At 44.6% G+C, this 12,192-nt stretch overlaps 2 protein-coding genes across 3 annotated transcripts in view; one reads left to right on the top strand and one right to left on the bottom strand.

Annotated features, from left to right (window-relative positions):
- Positions 1–3,965, top strand: part of ZDHHC5 (zDHHC palmitoyltransferase 5) — a 39,168-nt gene extending 35,203 nt beyond the window's left edge. For both annotated transcript variants that reach the window (XM_006160820.3, XM_006160821.3), the window contains 4 exons: positions 1–78; positions 480–592; positions 1,662–2,521; positions 2,958–3,965. The exon at positions 1–78 is cut by the window's left edge. In XM_006160820.3, coding sequence (XP_006160882.1) covers positions 1–78; positions 480–592; positions 1,662–2,521; positions 2,958–3,123 — 1,217 coding nt within the window. In that variant the 3' untranslated portion in view covers positions 3,124–3,965. The remainder of the gene's footprint in view (positions 79–479; positions 593–1,661; positions 2,522–2,957) is intronic.
- Positions 3,966–4,959: 994 nt separating this feature from the next.
- MED19 (mediator complex subunit 19) overlaps positions 4,960–12,192 on the bottom strand; it is a 10,061-nt gene continuing 2,828 nt past the window's right edge. Inside the window, exons 2-5 of the mRNA XM_006160822.3 lie at positions 6,876–7,132; positions 6,614–6,710; positions 5,965–6,059; positions 4,960–5,770 (exon numbers count right to left, since the gene is read on the bottom strand). Of these exons, the coding sequence (XP_006160884.1) occupies positions 5,702–5,770; positions 5,965–6,059; positions 6,614–6,710; positions 6,876–7,132 (518 nt within the window). The 3' untranslated portion in view covers positions 4,960–5,701. The remainder of the gene's footprint in view (positions 5,771–5,964; positions 6,060–6,613; positions 6,711–6,875; positions 7,133–12,192) is intronic.

Raw genomic sequence — 12,192 nt, forward strand, 5'->3', positions numbered from 1 at the left:
AACCGCCACCTCCTCCTAAGCCGGACTTGAGCCGTTACACAGGGTTGCGAACCCACCTCAGCCTGGCTACTAATGAGGGTAAGAGCTGCCTTGACCGATGAGATTCTATTACCTTCTAGTTAAAGTGAGAATGTTACTTGTGAACTGTAGAAAAAATAGGCAGGGACTGGAAGATATTAGTTTGTTGTGGTGAACACCATGAGAATAAATGTCACTTAGCTATTGGCAGTGAATTGGACTTTTGTGGAACAAACTATCAGAAACTTCTTCTAGACAGGTCAGAGAGCATCCTAGGACCTGTCTGTTGCACTTACACACCATGAGTTCTGGGCTGGTGTGAGCTTTTAGTCTTGATTTCAGCAAAATCATGTTTCTTAGAGTTCTGTTTTTTTCTGAGTATGTGTTTCTACCTTGTCCTCCTCCAGTACTTATTAAAACAACTTGTAAAGTGGTACCTTCTGGGCCTTTTTCTCCTACAGATAGCAGTCTCTTGGGCAAGGACAGCCCCCCCACACCTACCATGTACAAGTATCGACCAGGTTACAGTAGCAGCAGTACATCAGCCGCCATGCCTCATTCCTCCAGCGCCAAGGTACTGAGTACTCTCAAGAAGTGGGGTTTTTTTTTAATTGTGTCTTTATTTTGTTATTATTATTATTATTATAAAGTATTTTATTTAACTTTATTTATTTATTTTTAAATTTGACCAGATAGGGACAGAGTGAGAGAGAGAGGGAAAGCAAGCCACCAGGTCTGAGAATCAGACCACAGTTGGCCATGTGGGAGTCCAGCACACTTAACCAACATGCCACCTGCCAGCCCCAATTATTAATTTGACCAAAGAGACAGAGTGAGAGAAGAGATAATGAGAAAGTAAGCTGCCAGGTCTGGGACTTGAACCGCAGTTGGCCATGTGGGAGTCCAGCACTTTAACCACTGTGCCACTTGCTGTCCCCAAGAAGTGGGGTTTTAACATATGCCTATTGTTTTGAGGGAAAGAAGATTGGAGAACAAAAAGTAGAAGAGAAGAAAACCCGGGAACCAGCAGTTAGCGTAATGGCTATGCCGCTGGACTCCCATGTAGTCGACTGTGGTTTGTGTCCCGGACCCGGTGGCTTAAAACTCGGGCTGGGCACATGTGCGTGCGTGCCCAAGATCCCGAGAGGAGAATGGAGGAGAAGGAATTGCGGCGTGACCATCCCCCCCAGGGGGTGATTTTTCACTTTCTGTCTCTATGTCTCTCTCTGTCTGTCTGTGGCGAGCGCACGCGCCCTATAGCAAAAATAAAAAAAAAAAAAAAAAAAAGGGAAGAAAACCCAAGGGCATTTATTGATTGTTGGCATTAGTGAAATTGAATCTCCTTGTTTAGTGTGTCCTTTACCAAAGCATGGGCAATGTAGCATAATAGATAAAAGCACTGATTACAGTGTCAGAGCTGAATTCAAAACCCCCTTCTGCCACCACTGGCAAGTTACTTAACCTCTACATCTTAAAATGAGATATTATTGGTTTTTCAACTTACAGACTTGTTAATGTAGCTACAAGTTGTAAGCATTTTACTGGCACATAATAAATGCTGCGTTTGATTGCATTCCTGGACTCTGCGGTCTAGCATCTGTCGTAAGTGGCGCATTAAGAACCTACTTTACTTTTTTCCTCAGTTGAGTCGCGGGGACAGCTTAAAGGAGCCAACTTCAATTGCAGAGAGCAGCCGCCAACCCAGCTACCGGTCAGAGCCCAGCTTGGAGCCAGAGAGCTTTCGTTCTCCCACCTTTGGCAAAAGCTTTCACTTCGATCCACTGTCCAGCGGCTCACGCTCCTCCAGCCTCAAGTCAGCCCAGGGCACAGGCTTTGAGCTGGGCCAGTTGCAGTCCATTCGTTCAGAGGGCACCACCTCCACCTCTTATAAGAGCTTGGTTAACCAGACACGCAATGGAAGCCTATCTTACGATAGCCTGCTCACTCCTTCAGACAGCCCTGATTTTGAGTCAGTGCAGGCAGGGCCTGAGCCAGACCCACCTTTAGGCTACACCTCTCCCTTCCTGTCAGCCCGGCTGGCCCAGCAGCGGGAAGCTGAGAGGCACCCACGCTTGGTGCCAACTGGCCCAACACATCGAGAGCCCTCACCAGTCCGTTATGACAATCTGTCACGCCACATCGTGGCCTCCCTCCAGGAACGAGAGAAGCTGCTGCGCCAATCACCTCCACTCCCAGTCCGTGAAGAAGAACCAGGCTTGGGGGACTCAGGCATTCAGTCAACACCAGGCTCAGGCCATGCCCCTCGTACTAGTTCCTCCTCAGATGATTCGAAGAGATCGCCCTTGGGCAAGACTCCACTGGGACGTGCAGCTGCCCCCCGTTTTGGCAAACCAGATGGGCTAAGGGGCCGGGGACTAGGGTCCCCTGAACCAGGCCCAACTGCCCCTTACCTGGGCCGATCAATGTCTTACAGCAGCCAAAAAGCCCCACCTGGTGTCTCTGAGACAGAGGAAGTGGCCTTGCAGCCATTACTGACACCCAAGTAAGTATTAATACCATCCTAGCCATCACTCAACTTAAAATTAGCATATTACCCTACAGAAAATATCAGGGATTCACATGTACTTTCTAGTGTTGGTAGACCAGGGGAGGATACATCCTCAGAGCTCTTCATTTCCACATTCATGCCAGCTGCCTTCATGGGCAATTCCTAGTAAGACACAAGACGTAATTTTCATTAACCTTAACTTCCTAAAAGCATGTATTTGTCTGAGAACAAGTAGAGGTAACTGTCAAAGGAGTAAATAGGAGATATAGGAAATAAGGCTTGTTTTAAGCAGGACAGTAAAATAAAAAGAATATTTGGGTAAGAAAATCTGTATGTAGAAAATTGTATAGGAAAGTACATTAATTTTCTCTTTAAGCTGTCTCCCCTTTGTCGTGTCCCACTTCCTGATATCTGTCTCTTTTCTTTCCAGAGATGAAGTACAGCTCAAGACCGCCTACAGCAAATCCAACGGGCAGCCCAAGAGTATAGGCTCAGCCTCCCCTGGCCCAGGCCAGCCGCCTCTCAGTAGCCCCACAAGGGGAGGAGTCAAGAAGGTGTCAGGGGTGGGTGGTACCACCTATGAGATTTCGGTGTGAGCCTTCGGCGCCTCCCCTCCTCCATGCCTCTGCGCCTACACCAAAGGGCCCCAGGTGGCCACCTACCCTCAAGGGGCTTCCCTCCCCTGCATGGACATTTTTAAAACCACCGATTCCAAGAGGATGAGGAGCGTTTTATAAGATGCAGTGGGCTGGGGAGTTGGAGAGTTGGGGCCCTGACACTGGGGTAGCAACCCCCTTTTACCTTTAAGACCTTCCTTTCCTTAATCCCTGGACCAGACTCAGTGGACATTTGTGCAATTGCTTGCCCTGGAGGGAACCAGATCATTTTTAAACCAGAAATAATTTTTTTTATTATTGTTACGGATTCTATTTTTTTCCTCTTCTGCGTTACCAGGTGTGTGTGTACATATATATATATATTATAAATATCAAAGAAATTATATATCTATCCTGGGATGGGAAAATGAGGGAGGGATATGTATAAGGAGGATCTTCTTCTTCCTGTTCTTCAGACCAGCAGGAAAAGAGACATTAAAGTCTTCCTTTCCCCCCATGGTTCCCTCTTTTGTCCTTGTTACCAACTAAGGAGACAGCACCCTATTGGTGCTAAGTGATCAGGAAAGAAACCTGGGGAGAGGTGAGTCTGGGGTCTTGGTCAGAAGAGGAAAGGATTTAGAAAGAAAAGTTAGTTTTCTAGGCTCATTGGCAGTTAGTTTCCCCGGGAAAGGGGTCAAAGCTCTGTGTCATTGGTGGTGGTAAGGGAGATCAGGAAAAGAGCTTGGCCTTCCTTAAGAAACAATACTGAATAATCCACTCTTTTTGGGGAGAAGAATTAGAGTGGGCTTCTTCAATTCACCCTCAATGTCCCCTAGCTTTTACAGTTGACATGATTTTAAAATCCAAGAATCCAAAAAGCAATATTTTTCATCATATGCCAAAAACGGGATAGAGAGAAGGAGTGGCAGGCTTAGGCCCCTCCAATTGTCCCTTGGGGTTACCCCTAAGCCCACCTCAGTATGGTGCTGGGTTAAGGGGATACCTGGGTTCTAACCTCTAAATAGGGGAGACCCCAGCCTCTACACAGAGGCCCTTTTATTTTTTATTCTGATTAGCCATTTTAAACCAACAGGGAATAAAAAAAAATCCTGATCTAACCAGCTCCCCCTGACTTGTGTTATTTTCTCTTGTTAAGGCAGGGTGAATGGCCCCTGGGGGGAAGTCATCACAAAGAAAATCTCAAGTTTGTCTGGTCTTGACCGTCTTTAGGCTAGGCAGGACTATAGTGAAATTAACCACCTAAAACAGGTCCTTTCAAAGCCTACAGAATTCTTGAGTTGGGTCACAGCTGTTCCTTAATAAAGGATTTTGTCTTGAAAAGTAAAACATTTTGGATACAGCCAAAGATGAACTCTAGTAATCAAGGTATGAAAAGCTGTTAAAAGATACTGTCTTCTAGCTGTCAAAAGTAAAAGGTATTCTCATTTTAGACAGGTACCCTCAGACACTAAATTTCAGAAAACTGGCCATAATCTTTTACTTTTAAACTCTTATTCTGAAATCCTGGATTAAAATGAGCTGAATGAATGGTTTTTCACCTGTTGATCTATGCACATTAGTTCATAGCAAAAGTTGTAACTGTTCAGTGTTAAATTTAGTCAGATTATTTAGTTTGGTTTTCTCATGATCATTTTCAGTTAACTGTACTGCTGTAAAACCTGAAGAGATTGATTTTACTTTTCATATTGTAGGTTGCCTTTTCTGTTGCTATTGAAGCTCAGACATGTTTTTGTATCAGCCAAATAGTTCCATTTCCTTAGGTAAACGTAAGGAGGCAGGTGAAGAGTTCATATAAAGACAGGAGAAGCATTTACCTTTGTTTGCCAGAGGTTTCATTTCAAACGATAACAGGATTCTGACTTAAGAACCAATCTTGTTGAAATACACTGGTGATTGTGGATGCTTTTTCAGTCAGCTATTCTGTTTCAACACAAAATTGACCTAAAACATAGAGCTGAGCCCTGAATATATCAACTCTTCAGAAGGAACCTGAAGATGATCCAGGCACTTGGTTTTCAAGATTATGGGCAGTGTTATGTGTTGGCTGTGGAAAAGTATTAGCAACCTGTGCCTCACTTTTGGACCAAGCTCTCCAATCTCATTTTACTTGTGTCCCTGCCTGCTAATGAGATAATATAATGACAAGACTCAAATCCCCTCAGATCTTATTTAGGAATGCCTTATCTTAAACCCTGACTCTCATAGAAAGGCACTTACCTCTTAATAGGCAGCCACACTTTAGCCAGTTTGATAAATGCTTTTTTTTTTTGGTAAGAAAACCCCTAACAGATCAAGTCCTAAATCAGACAAATTGCACAAAAGGGAAAGACACAAAACTTCCTGAGAGAGGAAGAGATGTCCTGGAAAAAGCAAACTGGGCCAAGCCTTACAAAGCACGGCCCTTTTCTAATGTAGTAATCTCAGCTGAGGACACCAGATGCTGGCCTCTGCCCCAACTGTAGATGCCCCCAAGACAATGTCCAAGAGTCCAAGAAGACAGTTACTGTCAGCAGGTTCAGTACAACAAAAGCCATCCTGGCCGAGCCCAGTGGTCTTGTTAGCGAAGGCTGCTACTGCTGCTGGCCTGGGAGCTACCCATACCTGGGTGGTCTGGACTGTGTCGGTTCTGGGGAAGACAAAGAAGGAAGGGTAAGAACAACCAAGAACTAGCTTTAAATTCGACCAAAGCTATATGGAAAAAAATTGCAAGCTGCCCTGGATTTTTTCAACTTGGGGCCAACTTGAGGCAAAGGACTCTACTTAGGACATGAGTGAGATACAGGGAAATTCACTGGGCTGTAAGAAAGGCCCCTCCCCTACCTTTTTTTTCTTCTTTTCTTTCTTCTTTCTTTTCCGTTCAGGATCCTCCTCTTTTTTCTTTTTCTTCTTCTTGTGATCCGAATCGGATGGTGTTTCTGTAGGAGACATTAGGTGCCTATCACCTGTAGAACTAAAAAATCCTCTACTGCTATGAATTCCGACTATAGGAAAACCACTATAGTTAGGGATAATGGCTTGTTTTCAAATGGCAAAAATAGAGAGGTGCTGCTAGAGCCTCTGTCCCAAGTACTTACTTACCCAAGACACCCCAGTACATCAGTTTTCTTCAGGAAAATTTGGGGAGTTCATGGCTATGTAAGGAAGTTAACTAGGTTTAACTGGAAGGTTGAACTGTATTTGGAAGGTTAGGGGTTTTGGCTCTGAAAAGAACCACTTCTTGGGACCAGCAGGTGGTGTGAGGTTAGGACCTAGACTCACATGTTGTCAACCACAGTTCAAGTCCCAGATGTTCAAGTCCAGGACTCACACTGGGAGCATGTGCAGGTGTGCCCAAAATCCCAAGAGGAGAAAGGAGAAGGAACTGTGATGTGGCCATTCCCTGTATGGGGTGATTTCTCACTTTCTGTCCCTCTGGCAAGTGCATGCCCCTACAGCAAAAATCTCTCAAAAAACAACAAAAAGAACTTACCTGGGGGGACAGGATCCTGGGTGCGGCTCTGTTTGTGCTTATGTTTATTCTTCTTCTTGGGAGGCTGAATATGCATCAGACGACACTGCTCCGGCAACTAAAAGAACCAAAGGAAGGTCCAGGTGAATAGTGGGAGGAAATCCCCTGCTCCCAGCACCTGTTTTGCTCATTAAGTTATGAGGTAACAGACGACATAAAAACCACTTTTCAGTGCCTTTTAGGCCTCCCCACTTGCCTTCTTTCTCCCCCAAAAGGAACCTACCGGGCCTGTGTGGAGGCGGAAGCCAGCTAGCATGGTCCCCGTGATAGGATTAAAAGAGCCACCAAGAATAGGGGGCTTCTCAATGAGGGAGCGAAGGCTGCTGTTGTCATGGGAACCAGGCAGATCAATCATTCCTGGCAGGTCAGGCAAGAAGTTACTTAGCTTCTCCTTCACCTTCTTCCCACAGAATTTATTATAGGCATGTTCCAGGTTATAGTGTGTGATCAGGTTGGTGCTGCCTGTCAGCTCGGTGCTACCTAGAGAACACAGAATAATAAAGATTAGTCCTGAAAGTAGAGAAGTTTTTTTTTCTTTCACCCAGAGAGCAAGTAAAGGACTGTATTTTAATCTAAAGAATGTTTAACGTGAAAATTATAGAACTTTTTAATTATCTTGAAGAAACAATAATAAAAGAAAAAATACAGTACTCCAGAGTGCTAGGAAAGGGAAAAAGTAGGCACAAATCCAAATACGGCAGAGATGGGAACAGCTCTAGCCCAATGGAAGGAAATGTTTCATTCTTCTTGAACTAATTGGCAATCTGTCAGATGTTTTTCATAAAATGAACTAGTGAAGAATTACATTCACCAATATGGCCAATATAATAGTACCTCATAGTTCAGATACAAGCACACTAAGGGCCAAATCTGACTCAGTGGCTTGAAGGTCTTGTCAAAGACCACTAGTTTGGGTTTGTTTAAGCATTAATACCAAGAAACACTACCTGGGCCAGCCTATTTCATAGTAGTTGAGCACTGTGTATAGGGAGTGGATCCCATATAGCTAACTGTGATTTGAGTCCCAGCCAGCTTAAAAACAGGCCAGGCACATGTAAGCGTGTGCTCCAAATTCTGACAGGATGGAGAAATGACCACACCTCACTGGGTGGGGAGTGCTTTCTCTGGTGAGCATATGCACTGGCAATAAACATAAAACAGCAATCACATTTTTTTTTCTTTTTAGTTTTTGCTATAGGGTGTGTGTGCTTAACACAGAGAGAGTGAGAAATCACCCCCCAGTAGGAATGGCCACTGTTGTACTCCCTACTCCAGTTTCCTCTCAGGATTTTGGGTACACACCCACATGTGCTTGGCATGATTTTTTAAGCTGCTCAAACTGCAGTTGGCCATCCAACTTCCATGTCATCTGCTGGCCTAGTAATCAACTCTTAAGTAGACAAACAGCCAGGAAAATTTTCTATGTAACAGTCTAACTTTTGTTACCAATATCTTTATTCTCCTGGATGGTACTGAGTATAATGCTTTGGCTAGAAAGGAGAACTGTTTGATTAGAAGTCAGGGAACTAGAATTCTAACCCTGGCTGCTCTCTATGTCTCAGAGTAGAAATATCACTCCATCCATAATTGAGATGGACACACAGGGTACAAATGACAAAAGTAGCTTGTTTATAATCATTCACTTGGGAAAACTCAGGTTCTGAACTGTGAGCCCCTAGAGAACAGAGATAATTTGTTCACTCATGTAGCACTAGTGCCCAGCATAGGGCAGACGCTAAGTGCTCAGTTTGTCTTAGTAAATGAACAAGTTACGTTTCCTCTATACCTCTAGTCCCTACTCCATCCTTCCCTTCCCTTTGCTGCCAAATGTCTCACAAGAGTGGTTTACTGAAATGGCAGGAGACTCATTGTGACTTACCTCTCAACTCTGGACACTGCCTCCTGCTGCTAGTCTGATGTTTTCCCCTCTGCCAGCTCTCCTCCATTCAGGTGTTTATGCCCAAGGCACAGACAACAAGGCATGCTATGCTTTTTCTAAACTTTAACTTCCTATTTTGACTATTCTATTTCCCACCACAAAACCGTTCTATTCATCATCATTATTTTTAGTCTGACCAGAGAGAGATGGGTGGGGTGGGGTGGGCTGGGTGGGAGGTGGTGAGAAAGCAAGCTGCCAGGTCCAAGACTCTTAACTGGTCAGCCATGTGGGAGTTCAGTGCCACAATCACACCACCTGCTGGCCCCTGAATATTAATTCTATGCAAATTTATAAATCTCTTTGGCCAAACCTGACTCTATATTTTAAAGGGTTATTTAACTTTTACTTATTTATTTTAATTTGACCAGAGAGGGATAAAGTGAGAGAGAGAGCTAAAATGCAAGCCATTAGATCCAACTTACTACTTATTTTATCCTTAAACCACATATTTCACATCCATAATTTTTAAAAATTCCTTAAAAATGGGACTGGAGGAGCCAGCTGATGACATGGTTAAAGCGCTGGACTTCCACATGGCTGACTGCAGTTGGAGTCCCGGACCTGGTAGCTTGAAAATCACGCTGGGTGTGTGTACGTGCATGCCCAAAATCTCAAGAGGAGGAGGAGGAGGGATTGCAGTGTGGCCATCCCCCCTTGGGAATGATTTCTCAGTTTCCCTTTCACTCCTTTTCTCTCTTTCAGCAATCACACGTGTCGTATGGCAAAAACCTAAAATAAATAAATAGATAAGTGGGACTAGAGCCTGTGATGTGGTAGTTAAGGCAGCTAGATCCCACATGACTGGGATTCAGCCCCAGACCCAGCAGCCACTTGAAAACACTGTACATGCCTCAAATCCTCAGAATGGAAGAGAAGGGATTGCAGTGTGGCATTCTTGGGGGGGTGGGGGGAGTGCTTTCTCACTTTCTCTCTTATGAGCGCACATGCCCTCTAGCTAAATAAATAATTGTTAAAGTGGGGATGGATAGTGGTGCAGTGATACAATGCAACACTCTAGGGGACCCATAGAGATTGGCAATTCAAGTCTAGAGACCTCCCTGAGTATGCTGAGCAAATAACCAGGGCTTGCTGAAACGGGGGGTGGATTGTGGGATCAAGATCCTCATGGGGATGCTATCATTCTTACTAGTAGAAAAAATAAATTAATAAAAAGGAAGCTTTACAGTAAGCCTAAAGAGCAAGGTGGACTAGTCAATGGCCTAGTGGTTAAGAGAGCCAGAGCCCACACAGCCAATTGTGTGGTTTGAATCTCAGCCCTGGTAGCTTAAAAAACATGCTAGGTACATTTGTGTGTGTACCCCAAATCCCAAAAGGACAGAGCAGTAGAGGAGAAGAGATTGTGGCATGAGCACACCCCAATGGACAATGCTTTCCCTCCCAGCCTTTGGCAAGCACATGTCTCCTCTGGCACATTTACAAAAACAAGCCAAAAACAGCAAGGACTGATTGACTGACTCACAGCCTAGTGGTTAAGGGAGCCAGATTTCTCATGGCTGACTGCAGTTTGAAAAAACTTGATGGGACCAGCAGTTAGCGTAATGGCTATGTCGCCGGACTCCCTTGTAATCAACCGCAGTTTGAGTCCCAGACCCAGTGGCTTGAACTCACACCAGGCGTGTGTGTGTGCGTGCCCAAGATCCCGAGAGGAGAATGGAGGAGAAGGGATTATGGTGTGGCTATCCCCCTGGGGGGGGGATTTCTCACTTTCTATCTCTCTGTCTCTCTCTCTCTCTTTCCGGCGAGCACACACGCCCGATAGCAAAAACCTCTCCAAAAACAAAACAAAAAAAAAACATGATGGGTGTGTGTATGCATGTGCATGTGCACGTGTCCAAAATCCTGACAGGATGGAGAAATAGAGACGGTATTATAGTGTGACCAGGCCCCAATGGGAGGTTCTTTCTCCATCTCTCTCCTCTGGCAAGCACATGTACCTTCTGGCAACTAAAAAACAAAAAGCAAAAAAAAGCAAGGACCAAGTTTATTAATCTGTCCCCTTCCCTTTATATGTCTCCCTCCCAACATAGCCAGCATTTGCTCAGGACAGACATTAAATATCTCAACCAAACTGACATAAAGTTGGTATGATCAGAAAAGGTAAGGCCAAAAAGGAAGGTTAAATAAACTGTTGATGGATATCGGGACCAGCAGTTAGCATAATGGCTATGTCGCTGGACTCCCACGTAGTCGACCGCGGTTCGAGTCCCAGATCCGGTGGCTTAAGCTCACGCCAGGCGCATGTGCATGCGTGCCCAAGATCCCGAGAGGAGAATGGAGGAGAAGGGATTGCGGCGTGGCCATCCCCCCTGGGGGGTGATTTCCTGCTTTCTGTCTCTCTCTGTTTGTCTGGCAAGCGTACGTGCCCTATAGCAAAAATCTCTCCAAAAAAAAAAAAAAAAAGAAATTGTTTATGGATATCAACCACTAACTAAATAAGGAAAAGCAACATTTTTAAAAAAAGAATTTACTATTTATTGTAATTTGACCAGAGAGGGAACGAGAGAGACAGAGACAGAGAGGTGAGAAAGCAAGCCGCCAGGTCCAGGACTCAAACCATGGTTGGCCATGTGGGAGTCCAGTGCCCTTAACTATGACACTGACTGGCCCCAGGAAAAGCAACATTTCTATGCTTCAGAGTTGCCATTTAAGAAATGCAGATAATGGACCAGGAGTTGGTGTTGAGGTTAAAATGGCTGGATCTTACATGGCCAACTGTGACGTTCAAGTCCCATATCCAGTGGCCCAAGAAACACACCAGACAAGTGTGCATGTGTGCCCAAAATCCCAAGAGGAAATAAAGGAGAAGGTATTGTGGTGTGGCCATTATCCCTGGAGGGTGATTTCTTACTTTCCCCCCTCTCTGTTGCTCTCTGGCGAGCACACGTGCCATATTTATTGGTAAAAAAAAGTAGGTTAACAATATCTACCTCTAAAATCTCTTCTAAAATAAATTATTACATAAGTGTATTGTGAACTTTAAGGACCTGTGGCAATATTTATTGTTATTCAGAAGTCATGATATGGCAACAAGACTCGGAATGAGGGAGCAGCAGATAGCATAATGACCGTGGTTTAAGTCCTGAGCCTGATGGCTTAAACCTCACACTGTGTGTGTGCATGCCCAAGATCCTGGAGGAGAATGGAGGAAAAGGGATTGCGGTGTGGCCATACCCCTGGGGAGGGGTGATTTCTCGCTTTCTGTCTCTGCTTCTCTATGTCTTTCCGGTGAGCACATGTGCCCTATAACAGAAAGCTCTCTCTTTTATAAAAAAAAAAAAATGTGATTAACTGAAAGATATCTTAGAAACTTAACATGTACAAACAACTCTTGATTTCTGCTTCCTCAAAGTGTTCCTGCCCCAGCTTCCTGGTTGCAGCATTACCATCCACCCTATTATTTAAGGCTCCAAACTTTCAAGTCTTCCTCAATTCCCATCTCTCCTTCACTTCTATAGATATACTTTTTTTACCCCTCTTCATAAAAATTTGCTATGGGGGTGGGGGGGCGCTGGCAGGTGGGGTGGTGGTTAAAGGACTGGACTTCCACATGGCCAACCATGGTTTAAGTCGTGGACATGGC

Source organism: Tupaia chinensis, unplaced genomic scaffold, assembly GCF_000334495.1.
Source record: "Tupaia chinensis unplaced genomic scaffold, TupChi_1.0 Scaffold000709_1, whole genome shotgun sequence".
NCBI classification, from domain to species: Eukaryota; Metazoa; Chordata; class Mammalia; order Scandentia; family Tupaiidae; genus Tupaia; species Tupaia belangeri.